The sequence below is a fragment of the Vicugna pacos genome, chromosome 11 (genome assembly GCF_048564905.1).
Source record: "Vicugna pacos chromosome 11, VicPac4, whole genome shotgun sequence".
NCBI classification, from domain to species: Eukaryota; Metazoa; Chordata; class Mammalia; order Artiodactyla; family Camelidae; genus Vicugna; species Vicugna pacos.
Genome location: NC_132997.1, coordinates 52,928,594 through 52,950,068, shown reverse-complemented (window position 1 = coordinate 52,950,068; position 21,475 = coordinate 52,928,594). Strand labels below are relative to the sequence as shown.

The window sequence follows — 21,475 nt, the reverse complement described above, 5'->3', positions numbered from 1 at the left end:
AAGCCATAAGGCTTTATGGCACCAAGGTAGGGATGGTGGGGACAAGTGCTGACCCCGTCCCTAAGACTCCCCCTCTCCCGGCTCATCAAGCCCTGCCTTATGGTGGCATTTGAACTCCTCAGTGGGTGGTTACAGGCAAATTGGGGAAACTGAGATCGGAGGCAAAGCTCAAAGAACATTAGGGCTCCAAAACCTGATAGGGCAGGTATTCCCTTTTTATGCCTAAATAAGGAAAAAGACAGTGGTGGGAATTCTAGGAAAATAAGGTAGCTGTTTTGCAGGTCCCCTTTGAAGGAGGATATTTTGATGTGTGTGTGTTAAATGTTTATTTTGGAATCTCCTTAGGTGGATCTTTGGTGAGTAGCCGGTTCCTCTTTTGATTTAACTTTGTTTTTGTTAGCGAGCAGTTGTGGTGAAAATTGTATGGTGGTAGGATGCAGAGCAGGGCTGACCTCCATGATTCTCTTTATGGAAATTGGGAAGGGAAAATACAGTATCTGGTATGATTGTATAATCTGAAAGTTAACATTCATGAAGGCCCCAGTGGTTCTCCATCAGGTTTTTTTCCCAAGCACTCAGTTTTCAGGTTGAGAACCTAGATTTGGAGGGCGCCACTTCTGAATAAGCATAAAGACAGTGCGGGCTGCTCCTCACATTTTACATGTTTTTAAAACTTGCTTTTTTGGGGGAGGGTATAACTCAAGTGCATGCTTAGCATGCACAAGGTCTTGGGTTCAATCCCCAGTACCTCCTCTAAAATGAATAAATAAATTACCTCCCCCAAAACAAAGAACTTAAAAAAATTGCTTTTTCCTCAGAAGAGGTGAAAATTGGTTCTTGGTGGTGGGGTGAAAAATTTTAGATAATTTCAGTTGGGCCACAGTACATAAACAGATACTGTATCTGTCATATTAAGATCTCATGGGGAAGGATATTAGGGAAAAAATGTTTTAAAAGACTTCTGCAATAAGTGGTGAAAAAATAGGAGAAGAAGAAGGTTGAGAAACACACCGATCTGCCTATGTAGTAAAACCATAGTCTTGCCGGATCATGTCTCTGAAAGTGCCTTGAAAGTTTTGATTTTTCCATGTGATCGCAGTACTTGTTTCTTAATACAAGAAATGCAGCATGTATGGAATGTGAGTGTATGTTGGGAGGGGCTACAGTCAGATTCTGTCCAAAGGGCATGACCATTTCAGAATAAAATGTCTCTTTGCTCAGTGCTATTTGAGCTCATTTAAGAGGAGATGTAAAAGTATCATGATGACAGGAATGTGGAAAAATGAGAAAATGGAGGGGGCCTGGAAACTATTGGACCCAGATCTGATCTAAGGAGTTCAACATTCCTGTTAGTTCAGAGTGCCTAGGAGAGGCCCAGGGAAACCTAGAAGCCTGGGATGGGTACAGAGTGGGAGACACAGAACTGGGAAATTTTGAATCACCTATTGTTTTTTAAACTACACCCTTGGGCCATTTTGGAGTAGCCAAGGGTGGGAGAAGGACAAGTGGTGAGTGGGGGAGGAGAAGAAGAGACACAAACACTGGTGGGCAGATGGAATGCGTTTGGTGTCCCCAGAGTGTAAATGGAACTTGAGGGGTTCAAAACAGCCCCAGCTCCGATATTCTTGGAAACACTTCACTTCCTTCAGACAAGCGGCTTCTCTTTAGAGATGGATGTTAACAAATATTTTGAGATCCAAGATGGATGTTGGGGAACCACTATAACCTAAGCAGATTAAATGCCAATAAAATCTTCATTTACAAAAAGTTCATAATGTAGCCATTGCAGCCTATTTCAAGTAGTAGTTTGGATTAGTGCTCTCAGTGGTGTCATGGAGACAGCTCCTTCCAACTCAGTGGACGTGTGCATTTCTTCCCAGCTCTCGGTCAGGTGGTCACATCGATAGTTTACAATCCACCATGGTGGGTGTATTTACACCACAAAAATTGGCCAACCCCACAAAACAGGGCTTCTTCCTCACCACCTCCCAAGTTGATGGTTAAACTTTACCAGAATACCACTGAGTACAGTTGTCTATAAGACAAATGTTGGCAGTTGTATGTAGCCTCCCTGAAATATTTAGCAAATATTAGCAAATTTGTATACACTCTGCTCTTCTCTTTATGCTTTAATTTGTTTGTAATTTGATACTACATAAACTACTCTGCATTTAGCTCTTTTCTCTTACTGTACCCTAGAAATTTTTCGATAGAGGGCTTTGTCAACTTTGGCTTAATTTTAAGGAAATGTTTAAAAAGTCAAAACAGTATTTAATCAAATCTAGGTGTAAGTGTTCCCGAACTCTTTCTGTTTTCTCTTTGTTTGGTATTGCTCCTAAACTCTTCCTACTCATCACCTGATTTAGTTTATTTTGTACTCTTCCAGTTTCTTTTATGCAAAAATGAATATATACTTTTTACATCAAAATTCCATATATAGGTTCTGTGGGATTTTAGAAAAATAATATAACTTGGACATCTTTGCCTATTAGCTATGGAATTTTTTTTAAATTTCTAAACATTTTTATTTCAAATCTCTTTTCACCCTTTCTGCAAAAAGACATGGATCAGTACAGCAATCATAAAAAGAAGATACAAACACAAAAGTCAAATGTTCCCCTCACTGACACTTACAAAAAACCAGGAATTGTACATGGGGTTTCCAAACAGGACCTGCAGCAGCTACTAATGTTCTTTTACAAGAATCAAACATGCCTATTAATACAGAATGTACAGACACCCCACTCTGGAAGCTATGGAATTTTTTTTTATCATTTTCTTTCAGTAGTTGCAAGGCATTGTACAGCTATATCACAATTAGTCTGCTACAGATGGACATTGGGGTATTTTCAGTTATTTGTTAAAATATACAAAGCTGTCAAAACCCGTTATTATATGCAAGTATAACTTGGATAAGTTCCCCAACCTGTTGTATTAAAGTTGTGCTGATAATTTTGATTATTGCCAAATTGCTGTCTATAGAGATTGTACCATGTTGTACACCCACCAACAGCATATGAGTGTCTCTCCACACAGGGTCCCCTAGGGTCTAGGTGGTCAAAACTTTTTGATGTGTGCTATTCTGAGAAATGAAAAATGTTGTCTGTGTCATTTTAATTTGTGTTTCTCTTAATCTTGAGCACCTTTCCATAGTGTCTGCATCAGGGTTGTATAAAGAGTAAATGAGTTATTGCGAGTAAGGAGTATATTACAGTACAGCTAACATTCTTTGAATTATAACTATTGTAATGACATTGTGCTCCCTCTTAGTGATAGCTTGTCCTCATTGTGCTCTTTAGTGATATTATCTCATCTAATCCCCATCATGATCATAACGATCTTTTAAAAGGAGGAAGCTATAGCTCAAGCTAAGTAGCATCTCCCTGGTCACGCAGTTCCTAAGGGTTGCTCTCTTCCCTTCCACATCTTAGTGGACAAGATTAATCTGTCATAGCACTTAGGTTAGTTTCTTTTCTTTTCAACAATTCTATTTTAAAACAAATGTATTTATACATTATTTAGATGTATCTATTTAAGTAAGAAGATGTTATTTTTTTAATTGGATATAATTGACAATATTATATTTCAGGTGTACAACATAGTAATTCAAAATTTTTATAGATTATACTCCATTTAAAGTTATTATAAAACATAAGCTATGTTCTCTGTGCTGTACAATAGATCCTTGTAGCTTATTTATTTTATACATTGTAGTTTGTACCTATTAATTCCTACATCTGTCTTGAACCTCCCCCCATACACACACACTGGTCACCACTAGTTTGTTCTCTATATCTAATTCTGTTTCAGTTTTATTACATACATTTATTTGTTTACTTTTTAGATTCCACTTATAAGTAATATCATACAGTATTTGTCTTTCTCTGTCTGGCTTACTTCATTAAGCATAACATTCTCCAAGTCCATCCATGTTGTTGCAAGTGGCAAAATTTCATTCTTTTTTTATGGCTGAGTAAGTTCCCTTATATATAATATACCACACTTTATTCATTCATCTGTTAATGAACCCTTAGGTTGCTTCCATATCTTGGCTATTTAAATAATGCTGCTGTGAATAATGGGGTGCATGTATCTTTTGAAATTGGTGTTTCCATTTTCTTCGGATATATATACCTTGGAGTGTAATTGCTGGATCATATGGTAGTTCTTAGTTTTTTGAGGAACCTCCATACTGTGTTGCCAGTGGCTGCATAATTTACATTTCCACCAACAGTATACAAGGGTTCCTTTTTCTCCATTCTGGATGATACCCATTCTAACAGGTATGAGGTGATACCTCCTTGTGGTTTTGATTTGCATTTCTCTAAGGATTCACTAATATCAGCGTCTTTTCATGTGCCTCTTGGCCATCTGTATGTCTTCTTTGGAGAAATGTCTTCACATCTTCTCCCTGTTTTTTGTCTGACGTTTTTGTTTCTGCTTTTTGATATTGAATTGTATGAGTTGTTTATATATTTTGGATATTAACCCTTATTGTTATTATTTGCAAATATTTTCTCCCATTCATTAGGTTTCTTTTCATTCTGTTGATGGTTTGCTTTGCTGTGCAAAAGCTTTTAAGTTTAATTAGGTTTCATTTGTTTATTTTTGCTTTTGTTTCCTCTATTTTAGGAGATAGATACAAAAAAATGATGCTAAGATTTGTGTCTGCTTAAGTGTTCTGCATATGTTTTCTTCTAGGAGTTCCGTGGTTTCAGGTCTTTTCACCTGAAATATAATATTAAGTCAATATTTAGGTCTTTAATCCATTTCGAGTTTATTTTTGTGTGAGAAAGTGTCCTATTTTCATTCTTTTTCATGTAGCTGTCCAATTTTCCCAGCACCACTTATTGAAGAGACTGTCTTTTCCCCATTGTATATTCTCACCTTCACTGTTGTAGATTAATAGGCTATAAGTATGTGGGTTTATTTCTGGACTCTATTCTGTTCCGTTGATTTGTGTCTGTTTTTGTGCCAGTACTATACTGTTTTGTTTACTGTAGTTTCGTAGTAGACTGAAGTCAGGGAGTGTGGTACCTCAGCTCGAGTTCTGTTCTTCTTTCTCAAGATTGTTTTGACTATTTGGGGTCTTTTGTGTTTTCATACCATTAGTGTCTTACAGTTTTTTGAGTACAGTTCTTTTGCCTCCTTAGTTATTCCTAAGTATTAATGGAATTGTTGCTTTAATTTCTCTTTCTGATAGTTTATCGTTAGTATATAGAAATGCAAGGGATTTCTGTATATTATTTTTCTATCCTGCAACCTTACCAGTTAATTAATGAGCTCCTGTAGTTTTAGTGATGTCTTTAGGATTTTCTTTGTATAGTATCATGTCATCTGCAAACAGTAACAGTTTTACTTTTCTTTCCAATTTGGATTGATTTATTCTTGTCTGATTGCTGTGTGGCTAGGACTTCAATACTATGTTGAGTAAAAGTAGTAAGAGTGAGCATCCTTGTCTTATTCCTGATCTTATAGGAAATGCTTTCAGCTTTCATCATTGAGTATCATATTAGCTGTGGGCTTATCAGATATGGATTATCATAAAAGGCCTTTATTTTGTTGAGGTATATTCCCTCTAGACCCACTCTGTGGTGAGTTTTTATCATATGTTGGTGTTGAATTTTGTGAAAACTTTCTGCATCCATAGAGATGATCATATGATTGTTTTTCAACCTGTAAATGTGTACCACATTCATTTTTAAAATTTGCAGATGTTGATGAGGTTCGTTTACTTTCAACACTTCTATTTTAAAACAAATATGTTTATATATTATTTGCATGTATCTATTTAAATAAGGTGATGTTATGTATTTCTTTTATTGCTTTTTCAGTTATCCATGCCGATTCAGTTTATTTATTTTTTGGGGTAACAGCTTTGTTAAGATACACCATGTACTTTACAATTCATCTTTTTTGCTAATTCACTTTTTTAATACATATTTTTGTTGAAGTATTGTCAGTTTGTTTTCTATGTCTGTGAGTCTGTTTCTATTTTGTAAATAAGTTTGTCTTTTTTCTTTAGATTCCACATGTAAGTGATATCCTATAGTATTTTTCTTCCTCTTTCTGGTGCTAATTCACTTCTGACATGGCCTGAAGTTGTGATAAATCTGTTGCTCTGGCCACTCAGTTTCAAAATGAATAGCAGGTAGCTGAATGAGAGTGAGCATTTTCTCATAGCACAGAAATATATTGCACACAAGTGCTATTATTACATGTAACAGAATGTGTTTTCAAGGATTCAGGGGAGATTTTGAGGATGTGGAATAGAAAATCTTACTATCCTACACTAAAATCTTATCTGTTACCTTGTTTTCTTAAAGTTTAGTTTTATAGTTAGCAGTGTGTAGAGCATGTTTTCATGTTTATATAAACTTGTGATACCCAGTGTTTTTAGAAAGCTGTGTAAGATATAACTGAATAATAAAGGTCTGTTGTTTTTAATCTCATTAATTAATGAGACTGTCTTATGCTTTTGATTTGTAAAATTTTAAAAGGGCCTCAAAATCTCCTCTGAAGGGGAGCGTATACATTGAAGTTCAATGTGCTTGGATATGCATACCTATAAAATTAAAAGCTTCAAGTAAAAAAAAGAATAAACTTTCCCTTTTCTTCACTTCTGTTTCCCAGTGGTAACTGTTATTAACATTTTAGGTTTATCCTACCAGTTTTCTGTCTGTTATAGACAACTGTTTGTGTGTATTAAATAAAAAGGGATGATAACATTACAGCTGCATCTTATTTGGGTTAATGATATATTATGAATATCTTGCCATACAATCACTAGATTGATACATGGAGTAATGGCTGCACATTTTTTCACAACATAAATATATGAGAGTTTACTTCATACTTTCTCTAGTATAAGTGTCCTGTTTTATGACTTGCTTAAGGACATTTCTGCCTTTTTATGTTTGCAATTTGATTGGATGCAAAAACTATGTTTATTTTCACTTGATTGTCTTCTACTCAAGTTGGACAGCTTTTGATCCTTTTGATTTCCGCTTACATGAATTGCATGCGCCTGTCCTTTCTTCACTATGCTATTCTATTCTGAGTCATTCTCCTTCATAATTTGTGGAAATTCTTTTACATTAAGAATAGTAACTCTTTACATGTATTGCAAATATTTTCCCTGTCATTTGACTTTTGAATTCATTTATGGCAATATTTCTCCTACCTTTCAAAATATCTGTACATATTAAGAAATGTATACATTTCACATCATGATTCAGTGCACAAACATATACATAAAAGATTTATATGGTAATACTTATCATTACTAAATGTAGTGTACGCCTATTCCTTAATATTCCATTTAAAAAACCGACTTGTCACAAAGCACTAAATTGCTATTAGGACTCAGAGGTTGTGATCAGCAATTGGAAAAGCATGTTATGGTGTCTTTCCCTTTTAAATTGTTAATATTGTATGTAGTCAAAGAAGTCTAGCTTTTCTTTTATGGCTTCTCACTTTTTGCTCTTGCTTTGGAAGATTTTTCCTACTTTCTTCAGCTCAAAAAATTTTTAAAAAGGGATGTTACTGCCCATTCACCTGAAGGGCTAATATGAAAATACAAAAAATATTAATTATTGATAAGAATGTGAGCTAATTGTTAACAAAGATTGAAACTGTCATAATTCCTAGTGGGCGTGTGTGTTGGTAACCACTGTAGAAGACTCTCTGGCCTGTCTGCTAAAGCTGAAGATCCATGCACATGTATACACACTGAAAGAGCCAGAGCTTCCACTCCACCCAATGTATGTATAAGTTCACCAGTCTTATAGCAGTGTACTTTGTAATAGCCAAAAACTAAAAATAAATGTCCATCCACAGTAGAACAGCAAAATACATTGTAGTATATCCAATCAGAATTACTGTGTAGCAGTAAGAATCAATAGATTACAATTATACTTTGCAACATAGATGAATCTTGCACATTTTGAATAAAAAGAAGTCAGTTGTATAGTTTGGAAATAGCAAAAGAAATCTATGATAGATGTCAAAGTAGTGGTTACCCTTTGGTGGTGGAGTGATGACTAGATAAAAGTTTCTTGGTTGGGATCTGGGTACATAGGTGTTCATTTTGTGAAAATTCAACAAGCTATATATTTATGATTTGTATGTTTCTTGGTATGTATGTTCTACTTCAGTACAGTTTGCATTGAAGTAATAGGTATTGTCCATTGAATGGTATAAATGTAAAAATGTTTAAAAAATTTATTTGGGAAAAAAATGAATATAACAAAATATTAACAGGCATGGGATCATGATAGTTCCTATTGCTCTTTTTTTCTTTCCCTCTTATTGATATTTTATAACTTCTATAAATATGTAAAAAAGAGAAAATAATGTTTTAATATATGTTTTCAGGAACTTCACATTTAGTTGTTATTAAAGTATAAAGTTCCTATGGCTCTTACTCTGATATTTAAGCAAATAACATGGGTAACTTCTGTGTCTATTTTATAGGTAGATTTTGACAACAAACCAGTAAATGGCCCCAAGTCAGAATCCATGGAATACAGTAGTTGTGGTCATGAGGAAGAACAAAGATTGGAAGTGAGCTCATTTCCCATTGAAAATGTAACTAAAAATGAAGAAAGTATGACAGGTATTGAGGTGGAGAAGTGGACGCAAAATAAGAAATCACACTTAACTGATCATGTCAAAGGAGAATTTAAAGCAATTGTAACTGAAGCTGAAAATTTGAAAAACTCTGAAGATGACAGGAAGAAAGTCCTACTTACTGACCTCCTTGAACCTCAAAAATTGTTTGCACAAACTATAAGAAATGGCATTAAAAATGTACACTATTTACCAACTGAATCAAATTTGTCTTTTAAAAATCTCAGTATTGAAGAACTTGGCAAGGCATTTGAAAACAATCCTTATAAATTCCTGAAAGGCACCACAAACCATAACAATGCCATGAGTTCCATTGCTCCTAGTGAGAGCTGTGATCATCTCAAGGGGAGAAGTAATGTTTTTGTCTTCCATAAGCCTGGCTTTAACTGTAAGTCTTTTCCAGATCCGGCAAACTTCAACTTAAATAGTCATACTAGTATTCACAATGAAAGTGATCAACCAAAATCACTAGAAAAAATAACAAATAGAGAACCAAAAGAAGGACCAACACTTCAGCCAAGCCTTCTGTCCCTAATGAAAGACAGGCGATTAACACTAGAACAAGTGGTGGCCATAGAAGCTCTAACTCAACTATCAGAAGCCCCATCAGAAAATTCCTCACCATCCAAGTCAGAGAAGGATGAAGAAACAGAACAGAGAACAGCTAGTTTGCTTAATAGCTGTAAAGCTATCCTATATTCTGTAAGAAAAGACTTCCAAGACCCAAACTTACAAGGGGAGCCACAAAACCTTCATCACTGTCAATCTTTGCAAAAGCAGAGTTCATGCAACACATTAGTATTCAATGGCCAAAATATCATTTCTAAATCACACAACAGCTCACCTAGTGACCAGGCATCCACAAAGGCACAGGAATATTCAACAATCACAAATTCAGTATCTCTTACTATACCAAATTCAAATGCATCTAAAACTGACACCAATAAAAATGTTGCTCAAGGTAGAATTACTCTTGGCAGTTCTAAGAATTTGCATCAGTTGGCAACAACAGCTAATAAATCGGGGTATTGTAACCAGTCACTGGACAGAAGCAACAAGTTGGACTCAAAGGATGATCCATTATGTCAAGATACAGTTCATAGTAAAGTTGAAGAAGATGTTGCAACACAGTTAACACAACTTGCATCAATAATTAAATTCAATTACATAAAAGCAGAGGACAAAAAAGTTGAAAGTACATCAACAAACCCTGTTGCATGTAATGTACAGCAAAACTGTAGCCAGGAGAAGGACAAAATACAGCAGAAGCCACCTTCCAGTGTACAAAATAATCATGGCTCATCGATAACAAAGCAAAAGAACACAACCCAGAAAAAGACAAAATCTACCCCATCAAGAGATCGACGGAAAAAGAAGCCTGCAGTCATAAGTTGTCAAGAAAATGATCGGAAAAGGCAGGAGCAGTTGTCATATGAGTATAGTAAATTACATGACATTTGGATAGCATCTAAATTTCAACGATTTGGTCAGTTTGGTCCACATGATTTTCCTATTCTATTGGGAAAAATTCCTCCCTTAACCAAAGTATGGAAACCACTGACTCAAACGAGTTCACCATTAGAACCCAAAAAAGTATTTCCTCCCCTCACTCAGATAAAATTTGAGCGATATTATCCTGAATTAGCACAGGAAAAAATGAAGGTTGAACCCTTGGATTCTCTCCCCATAGTCGAGTTAAAAACAGAATCCAACGGGCAGGCGTTTACAGAAAATGCGTATACTCAGGTACAGCCAACAGTGAATGTCAATCAGAAAGCTCATCCTTTATTTCAACCCTCCTCTCCAACTAACCAGTGTGCTAATATGATGGCTGGCGATGACCAAACACAGTTCCAACAGGATGTTAAAGACCAATTCATGCATCAGAGACTGCCAACATTGCCTGGTATCTCTCATGAGACTCCCTTACCGGACCCAGCACAAATTCTCAGGAAGCTAAATGTAGTATGTTCAGGTGGAATTACAGTGGTTTCTACCAAAACTGAAGAGGATGTCTGTTCATCTACTGTTGGAGCATCAGAATTTTCCCTAATAGACAATGCACAGAAAAGTTTTAATGATTATGCCATGAACTTCTTTACTGATCCTACGAAAACCCTGGTGTCCGCAACAAAAGATGCTGATTTGCCAAACTGCAACTGTCTTGGTAAGTGCATGCATGTGTGTTTCTTCTTCATTTACTGGACACTAAATGCCTCCAGTCATGATGGAATCAAGTTTGGTTTATCTTTTATGAATGGCATTTTTGCCCCATTCATATAATCTAGTTAGAATGGACTGAATTCTATACCCGTTTTTCTGTGGTACCTTTATTGACGCTGCTCAGATAAATGGGAAATTCACTAGTAAATTGGAAAATTTCTTAAGTAGAAAATTTGCTGATATCTCTCAGGCTAAATGTCTCTCAAGTTGTTTATTGTGCATAAGAATGAATTCCCCTAATACTTTATTACAGTTAATTCTTCCTATATTCAAAAGAATTTCAACCTATAAGCCATTTATTTAAAAGTACCTAATTTTTTGTTGTGCAGTATAACATGCATACAGAGAATATAAAATATATGTACAATATAACAAATATTAAAATATATCTGTAATTGCTAATTCACTGAAGGACTGGAACTGGTTTTTTTTTTTCAGTGCTTAGTGCTTTTATGCTCTGTGATGTAAACTGTGTGCCCATATAAGAAGAAAAAAACCATAATCTTGGCCAATTAAAGAATTTGCAAATCTTTTGGAATTTTAAAATATTAAACCATTGAATAAATATTGATTTCCTATTTCAGAAAAAGACGCATAGGATACTCATGGACAGATTTCTAATGTATTTATATATGCACTTTGTGTCTTGGGAGTCATTGAAAAAGAACATTCAGAAACTAGAAGTATTATGAGTGTGTTCAAAGCCCTGAGAAAATCTTGCAGGAGTAGATTCTCAGGCAGGCCTTATGGGAAATGTGCTCAATGTTTAGAACATGTAAAACCTTAATTTGAATCCTGCACTGATTAGTCACTGTCTATGGTCAAATTTCATGTAAGTGCTCAAAAATAAGAAGAAATTTATTTAATATAGCTGTAAAAAATAGGGAGATTAGATAGATTGTGTCATTAAAGTTAGACTGCAGAAGCCCCATTATTTCAGCTTTTTACACAACTTGTGATACCACAGGATTTGTGAAATAACCTACTTTGAACCCAAATAGGTTTAATTATTTGAAACAGTCTTTCTTAAAACATGGCCCCAAATCACAAAGACTCAAGATTTGCCTGAAACAAAAGCAGTCTTTCTACTAGAAGCAGATGGTTCATTAGTATATAGAAAGGGTAGCTAAAGGATTGATTGGAAGGATAAAGTAAGTACATCATTCTGATTTTTTTTTAACCACAATAGAAAAAATAGTGAAGAGTAGCATGACTTTTATTTCTTGATTATTCAAAGTGCATTTGATATTCTGAGATGAATCCTTCCATTTCTGTGCTCATTATTCAGCACTCATTATTCAGCATTTGACAGCCTACCATGTGCCAGGCACCAAGGATAGGCTCTCTGAGAATGAAGAGCTTCCAAGGAGAAGGATCTGACAGTCTCGAAGGAGTGACAATGCTGTCTGAGTGGGGCTGAATTGAGAGAATGAGAGATTCTTGGACCAAAGACAGAGAGTGTAATAATGATAATGGTTCCTATTCCAGATCTTTTAACTGCGAGTCTGATACTCGCTACACCTTTGACTTGTTATAGTCACAACCCAGAAAAAGGAATGCTTTTTATTCCCATTTTATGACTGAGGAAACTCAGTCAGAGCAGCTCATAGCTAGTAAATGATTAAACTAGAATTCAGCGACACGTAGTCCCAACTTGAGCCTGTATTTGTAACCTCCATCCTTTGTTGCTTCAAAAATCTGCAGTGAAAAAGAGACAGTACTTTTCTGAATATCATTATAAATGAAAAAAACCTCTAATTTAAAATGCTGCTTAAAATTATATACCTGAGCTAGTCTAATTTGAGTGCGTACAAGTTTTCAGGATGAAGGTCTAGTTTCAAGCCCCTTTCCTTATACATACTACCTTGACACCATGTAGGAGTGGAGACAGCCAGACATGCAAGCTTTATTTAGTATCTGCAGTGGACCTGGAACTGTTTTATATGCTGTCAGTTGCATGTTTTCCTATCATTGTTATATTGTGCTCATTTTATAGAAATGGGAAGTTTAAATGAAAAACAACAGAGCAGATTCAGAAATCATCCCAAGTGGGAGCATCATATTTGAGGGTAAAGGATTTCTATATAAGCGTTAGGTTCTAGCAGATTAAGAGTAATTAACCTTTAGGTCAGGGTTTATCAAATTTAGCACTATTGGCAGTTTAGATGGGATAATTCTTTGTTGTAGGGGGGGCTGCCTTATCCATTGTAGGCAGTTCAGTGGTTTCTCTGGCCTCCACTCACTGGCTACCAATGACACTAGAACTCACGTGTAATTGTCACAACCCAAAATACTGTCAAATGTCCCCTTTGGCAGAGTCCTCCCTGACCAAGAACCACTGCTCTAGATCATGAGTAGGTTTAAAGTTATTCACTGTATCTTGCTTAAGTAGCCACAGAAATAATCCTATGTTGTATTTCATGTCCAGTTAAAATGGTTAAGTAATGACATTTTGGTGTAGGTACAGAAATGCATTGCCCAGTGATTCTAGTTAGACATGATTCTAAGAGGCAGGCCTAGTTAAAAATAATGTTTTCTAAGAAACATGTAATTCACACTCAAAAACAAAAATTAAAATGGGTTAGAAATATGGTGCAAAGTCTTTTTACAGTTCCATTATCTACAGAAAAACATGTTACAGTTATTCTGTATGAAGTAACATTACTGAGTTTAATTTTCTTTCCAATTTTACAAAGTTTAGATCTTTTAAAACATACTACTTTTGCAACTTGCTTTTTTAACTTACTAAAATCTTAGTTTTTTTTTAATATTTGTAAATATCATTGTTTTAATAGCTTTTTTATTCCACTATGTAAACATCCCCAAATTTATTTAAACTATCACTTATTGACAGATGTTAAGAGTGTTTCTTTCTCTTTTTTTGATATTACATACAGTTTAACAAGGAATATTCTTGTGTACATGTGCATTATAAATATGTGATTGTGCACATGTGTAAGTAGAATAAATTCTTAGAGCAATTGCTGGGCTCAATTCTAATAGGATTCTGAGGCCAGGCTTTTAAATTCTACTGTTCTTGGATAAGTTTTAATTTTTTACCTCAATTTTTATAGATTTTTTGTTGTTAAGTAGGAGATACAATAAATAAAAATGTTTTTTTTTCTCGTGTGATTCTTGAAGGGTAAATTAATTAGGAGCAGAAAGAAAGGAATAAGCTAAATTCCAGGGCCTATTGTCCTAGACTTTACCAAAATCTTGTCAAGATTCATTGTTCCATACAGAAAAGGAAAAAAAAAAAGTAAATATAGCTCTTCCTTGCCCCTATGCAATTCTGTAAATCTTTGGGTCTAATAATCTTATTCCTTCCACAGATCGAGTTATACAAAAAGACAAAGGCCCATATTATACACACCTTGGGGCAGGACCAAGTGTTGCTGCTGTCAGGGAAATCATGGAGAATAGGTGAGGAAATATACTTCCCTGTTAAAATCATTCATTACTGGGGCCCTGACTCAATGCAGAGGAATGATCTCTGGGAAGAAGCATGAGGTGAATGGAAAACCTTCAGGAGTATGAGTTGGATGTTTCTTAGGGCCCAGGAAAAGCATAGTGTCCTGGTGTCCCTGCTGAGTCCCTCATCACGTGAGCCTTTGGGCCCTCAAAAAGACACTCACAAAGCAAGGCTGTTTTTGTTTTTGTTTTTTGTTTTTTTTTCTTTTTAAGGCTGTTTTTGTTAAATTCAAAATAACTTATTTTTATATTATTGTATAATGGTAGCAATAGTTAAAATTACCTCCATCAACTCTGCGTTCACATTTCTTTTGGCTGTCTTGGAGCCAGGCCATTTTTTTTAAAGAGTGATCCTTAAGGACAAGTAAATAAAGCTGGAGAACTAATAAAAATATCTGCCACACAAAAGTAAATTTTAAAAAGGAAATTGAAAAATAAAATGAAGAGTGTTTGATTTTTGTACTTTTGTATATCTACATCTTATGCACATTCTGATGTTAAAAATGTATTATGTAAATATTTTCCATTCACTGTGTTTCATATTCAGGTATGGTCAAAAAGGAAACGCAATAAGAATAGAAATAGTAGTGTACACGGGGAAGGAAGGAAAAACCTCTCATGGGTGTCCAATTGCTAAGTGGGTAAGTATTTTGTATTTATACATATTTCAAAATGCATTTATTCCTCAAATAAACCACGTGGACTAGAAAAATACCCACTCCCATTATTCCTGGGGAAATAAGGAAGCTATCTTAGCTTGGCCTTTTTAAGTTAAACGAACAAAAGGGTACGGCCATTCCCAGTTGGTACCCAGTGGTCTAGGGTCACCAATTTTACCGGATTTTTACTTTTAGAGTGTATTCAATGCATTTATAATTAGGTGGCATTAATAAATGGTACTAAACTATATATATTGCTTATGTCTTATTTTTGTCAGTTATTTTGAAACTCCACTTCAGTGTCTCATAGCACCACCTTAATGAAAATCATACAATATTGAAAACAAAACCATAAATTTTACAACATATTTCTAAAATTGTTTCTATGACTACTTATGAGTGTTCTAAAATTGCAGAGCTCTAAGAAGTAAGAACTGGATTCAGCTTCTTTAGAAAGTTCTCAACTAAAAAACAGGTTCATAGCCAAATGTATATTTTCAGGAGGATATTCACATCCACAAAGATACTGACTATTTGAAATTCTTGACCAAAGGATCCTTTTGAGATCCTGTGCTTTCGTTTGTCAATAATGATGACTAGAATAATGGTAATAAAATAGTAACGATAACAACTACCTTTTATTACATATCATCAATCTATCTGGAGTGCATTGTCTTGTCAAAATATAAATGAACCTATCAAGGAGTTCTCCATATGTACAGCACAGACAGAATCATTCTAGTACCCAGAAGACTCCCTTTGGCCCCTCCCAGTTGATAACTCCATGAAAAGATAAACCACTATTTTAACCTTCATTGCTATAAAGGTCTTTTTGATGAACTGTATATATATGTATATATAACTAGAACCATATAGAATGTACTCTTCTGTGTCTGTCTCCTTTCACTCAACATTTATAGAACATGGACTTGATGGCTGGAGCTCCAATGGCCATCTGGAACCACAAATTGACTTGTTAGTAGAAAATACATACTAGGATGGGGGGAAGAAAGCCTGAGTCCCTATCGGTGAGACCAATAGAACTGCTTGCTGTGCCAACCTCAGGCTTCTTAAATCTGGATTTAATGAGTGAGCGAAATTTTGTTTCATTACTTCGAAACCTGTTATTTGGGGTGGGGGTTTCTGTTATATGCAATAGAATGCAGTTCCACCTAAGATACCCGTCTTCACTTTGCTACAGTGTGGGCGAATCTGGAAGAGAGAGGGGGAAAAAAAATTTTCAGAATGAGAAAGATAGGTGAAGGAACTTGTGCTTACTGAGTCCTTTCCATTGCCAGGCCCTGGGCTAGATACTTGGGGATATGAACATGAATTAAGATTTACCAGTCATTTCTTTCTGTAGATGGGAAGAAACTGGCCCTGAGTCTTATCAGCTGTCACAAACACATTTTAGGCTAAAGTTCACTTACTCTCTAGTAACGTGAATGTCTGCTGGGTCACCTTGCCTCTCAAGAGCTAAATAAAATTTCCTGAAATGCTCCCTTGAAGTGTAAGCTTTTCCTTACAATTTCCATCACATGAATGGTTGGGGTCCGGCTTGGGGGTCAGTGGTTGTGAACTATTGTTTCCTCCTTTCATGGTTCAGCTTCTTGGGCTGCACTGATTTTTCACACTGTGTCAACTCCATTATAAAAGTTACGTATTTTCTCAATTTCTACAAAACATTTACTCACACAAGTCAACTCCCATATGTAAGAGTTTTGGTGAAGATATATCTAAACAGTAGCCAAAGTGATCTTTATTTTTATTTTTATATTTTATTCACTCTTGAAAAAGAGAGTCAGCTGATTTAAAATACTATAAAGGAGGAATTAATATACAGACTGCCCTTTTTTTTTTAACTTTTTTAAATTGAGTTATAGTCATTTTACAATGTTGTGTCAAATTCCAGTGTAGAGCACAATTTTTCAGTTATACATGAACATACATATATTCATTGCCACATTGTTTTCGCTGTGAGCTACCACAAGATCTTGTGTATATTTCCCTGTGCTATACAGTGTAATCTTATTTATCTATTCTGAATATGCCTGTCAGTATCTACAAATTTTGAACTCCCAATCTATCCCTTCCCACTCCCTCCCCCTTGGCAACCACAAGTTTGTATTCTATCAGACTGCCCTTTTTAAAATCCATTCTATTGGATTATTAGACTATTCATTTTATTGGAGTTCCTTTAGAAAATTGACCATTTGTGATAAAAGTTGCAAATGTATTTTCTGTCATTTTTTTGCCATTCAGATTTTTTTAAATGAAATTTTACATCAGAACTTTTTAAAGAAAAACTTTTATGACTTTAGTGTATTATATCTTAATTAGAAAAATCTTTACCATTTCTAGCTTATGAATCATTCTATTTTCTTTTTGTAATATTTTAATTTCATTTCTTCCACATTTAAATATTTTATCCCTCTTGTGTGTAGAATGTTATTCAGAACTTACATTTTTCCAACTGACTACCCAGTTGTCCAACACCACTTACTTAGTCATCTTTTCCCTACTTATTTGTTAATGTTTATATCATTAGATTTTCTTTGGGGGGTGGTACTTACGTTTATTTATTTATTTTTAGAAGAGGTACTGGGTGTTGAACCCAGGACCTCATGCATGTGAAACATGTGCTCTAGCACTTGAGCTATACCCTCACCCCATATCAGTAGATTTTCTTTTCTGTCATGTCAGTGTTTCATCTCTCTGTATCAGCATCAAATTATTCTAATTATTTGGGTTTCATAATATGTTTTAATACCTGACAGAGCTAATACTTTTTAATTTTTCAAAAACTTGTGGAGTATTCTTGCCTTGTTTATGTTTCCATCTGAATTTATAATCATTTTGTCTAATTGCAAGAATAAAGTCCTTTTGGTATTTTTATTGGAATCATAGAATTTGGAGAATTTACATTTTTGATATCTACTCTTCCTAACTTACACACGGTGCCTTTACATTTCTTGATGTTTTCTTTTGTCCTTCAGGAGTGTTTTAAAGTTTTGTTCCTATAGAGTTTACATGCTTCTTGTTTTCCAGTTTATTTCTCTTATGTATCTCAGAGGTACAATCATATAATCTATAATGACAGATTTATATTCTCTTTTCCAAATTTTTTACTGTTAATTTCTTTCTTTCATTTAATACAATTAATTACTCTAACATACTAACTTCAATTTTATCTTGCTTTAAATATTGTCTTCTTTCCTGGTTCCTCTCTTCAGTGGGAATCTTCCAGGGTTTTCTCATTATGAATGGGTCATCAGGGAAGGCCTCTCTGGTAAGGGAACTTTTATGCTGAGAACTGAGCAACAAAAAGGAGCTTAAGATGCAAAGAATACCCCCAAGAATGCAAGGAAGAACATTCCTAAGCAGGGAAAACGGCAAGTACAAAGGTCAAGGAAGAGACTACATTCTTTAATAATCTCTGAGTCTAGTGAAGTTAGGAGGTAGAGAATGGAAACAGGTGAAGGTGAAAATGTAGTCAGAAGTCAGGACGAATGCTTTTGTAGCTGGTAGTGAGAAATTTGGGTTTTAGTCCATGAACAATAGGAAGCCCTTCAAGTATTTTAATTAGGAATGTGTTATCTATCTAGTTTATGTTTTATACAGAGCATTCTAAGTAATAACTTGATAAACTCAGTATTACTTGTCTGTTCCTTAACAAATTACTCCAGAATTTGGTAGCTTTGAACAACAAACATTATTATCTCATTGTTTTTGTAAGTCAGGAATCTGAGAGTACCTTAGCAGGGTGCTTCCAGAAGAGGGTCTCTCTTGAGGATGCATCATCTGAATACCTGACTGGGGCAGTGGGGCAGCTAGAGGGGCCATGTCCTGTGTGTTTTGCAGGAGGCTTTAGTTCCTTGAGAGTTGTTTACTGGAGGACTTGATTTCTTACCATTGGACTTTTTAAGTGTTTCCTCATGTCACAGCAGCTTTTCTTTTCCTTAGAGTGAGTCAGTCAAAAGATGACAAGGAAGAAGCCACAGTGTCTTTTATAACATTAGCATTGGACATTGCTACACAAGTTAGTGCTGTTCATTGTAGGAACGATGCAGGAGCATAAATGCAGGTGGTGGTGATCACTCGGGGACATCTGGGAGATTGGCTATGACAAAATGCAGTATCTCTTCTTCTCTACAAATATCACATGTTAAGGATACTACAATGACATTGTGAAATATATCTATCTTAGCCCTATTCGATGTATTTAATATATAATACATCTGATCTAATCTACCTCAGCCCTATCATCTCTAAAGGGGAAATCCTTTAATTTGTTAATCTTTATTCACAAAATAAAGGCATTGGGGGAAGGTTATAGCTCAAAGATAGAGTGTCTGGTTAGCATGCACAAGGTCCTGGGTTCAATCCCCAGGAGCTCCATTAAATAAACAAACAAACAAACCTAATTACTTCTCCCACAATGTTCTTTTAAAGAAAAATTTTAAAAGCTTAAAAAAAACTCAAAATAAAGGCATTAAGCATCAGTGTTGCTCATTATGGAACATATCAACAAAAAAAAGTTTATAAAATATAAAGGTACAGTTTACCTATAATTATAAATTGAACACACGTTAAATATCAACCCAGCTGAAAAATACAGCACCGATAGATTCCCAGAAGCCCCAAGAACTTCCCATCCTGACTTTTATGGTAATAATTTTCTTACCCTCTGCTCCCCACTTACATATTTCTTAACAGTATGGTTTTGTTATTTTCTGTTTTGCCCCCTTGTAGTACCTTGCACATTCCCTGATATAAATGGTAGAGATTTGTTCCCAATATCTGGCACTGATATGTTTATGTATGTATTTAGCATTTTCCATGAAGCAGCTATAGCAGAATTACTTCCTTATTTTCCCTTTTGCAATATTTCTTTCAAAATCTAGCACTTTTCACAAATACAGAAACAGTTCACATCTTTAGCAAAACAAAGAATTAATTCTGTGCATCTGTGAAAAGAATAGGTCTCATAAATGATTATATATGTTAGAAAAATGATAATGTTAATCAAACTATTTTTTGCAAACTTTCCAAGTTTTGTCATTTAAAATACTCATGTTCTTTGCTAGTTCCTGGAGCAATGCCCAGCATATAGTCAGCTCTCATTAAATTTCTGTTAAGTGAATGAGTATGGAGTTTAAATAAGACTATTATAGAATATTGAATAGTTTGAATTGGAATCGGTATCTTGAAATGGTATTGCTGTGATACACATTATTACCTTTTCCTGAGACATAGGACACTTTAGTATTAGAATTGATAATCTGCTATAATTGTTCAACTCAAACTTGAGCTCCTGATAGAGATTAAATGAAAAATAGAGTGAAAATCTTCTCTAGAGTCTACATTGTTTTTAGGACATAATTTTGAATAACACTGGCACAATTAAGTCATATATGGAACTTAATGCAGCCATGAAGGAAAAGAAGGAGGGAGAGGAATTGAAGGTCAATTTTTTTAAACTAAGGAATTTAATAAACCTTTAACTGATGAATTGTCTTGCTCCAAATTTACTTTTCATCTTGCATGGTGTACATTTGTCATGTATTTGATATTAAACATTAACCTAAAGCAAACATTTAGTGATTTTACCTATATTTTTTCATCTGTGGGCAGAATTATGTGTGGTAATAGTGGTTGGAGTCTATTCTACTTTGATCGTGCTGGACTTGTCTCCTTTTCTTGAAGGAGGGGTTTATTGCTTCTTCTTTTTCTTCCCCCCAATTTTTTATTATTTTGTTTTGTTTGTTTTGGGTCCTGGGAGATAATTAGATTTGTTTGTTTATTTTAATGGAGGTACTGAGGCTTGAACCCCAGACCTCCTGCCTGCTAAGCGTGTGCTCTACCACTGAGCTTTGCCCTCCCTCTCTTGCTTCTCTTTTTAATGGTCACATACAAAAAAGCATAACAGCATATTCTAACTGGGCAGGGCAACTTTCTGAGCCAGTCTCACAGTGTTTTGCCTTTACTCGTAACACTGTTCTATTCTTTTCTTGGAAATGCTTCTTTGCCAGGTGGTCATTAACCCTCACCCCCACCCCCCGCCACCAATCGTTAGCTTTTGATAGAAATTTCTGACTTTTTTCCTCTGTTGTCACTTTGGATCTTGTCAGGGAGTGGTTATCTTGTTACTCAGTAGGCTTTGGTGAAACGGGTGATGTTTCTTGGATGCACTAAGCTCTCTTAACTCCCTATACTCCAGCCACCCCCTTCCTCTGCCCAGGTGAGCCTTTGAGGGGATGGCAGTGTTGGGAGAAGAATTCAAACAGGCTGCCACAGATGGGTCCAATGCCTGAGCAGTTCACACCAGGTCCCAGTTCATGGGTTCCCCTCTGCAGGATTGCTTATTAGTAGAGCAGGTGTGGCAATGAATATGTACAAGTGAATGTTTTACTGCCTACTTGGATCTGATGTGACCAGCATTTTGGGGTGAGGTGTAAACCAAAGTATCTAAAAGTTTTCAAAACATCTTG

At 35.3% G+C, this 21,475-nt stretch overlaps 1 protein-coding gene across 2 annotated transcripts in view; it reads left to right on the top strand.

Annotated features, from left to right (window-relative positions):
- TET1 (tet methylcytosine dioxygenase 1) overlaps positions 1–21,475 on the top strand; it is a 108,637-nt gene that overhangs the window by 58,607 nt on the left and 28,555 nt on the right. For both annotated transcript variants that reach the window (XM_015246702.3, XM_072971404.1), the window contains 3 exons: positions 8,476–10,798; positions 14,187–14,277; positions 14,873–14,966. In XM_015246702.3, coding sequence (XP_015102188.2) covers positions 8,476–10,798; positions 14,187–14,277; positions 14,873–14,966 — 2,508 coding nt within the window. The remainder of the gene's footprint in view (positions 1–8,475; positions 10,799–14,186; positions 14,278–14,872; positions 14,967–21,475) is intronic.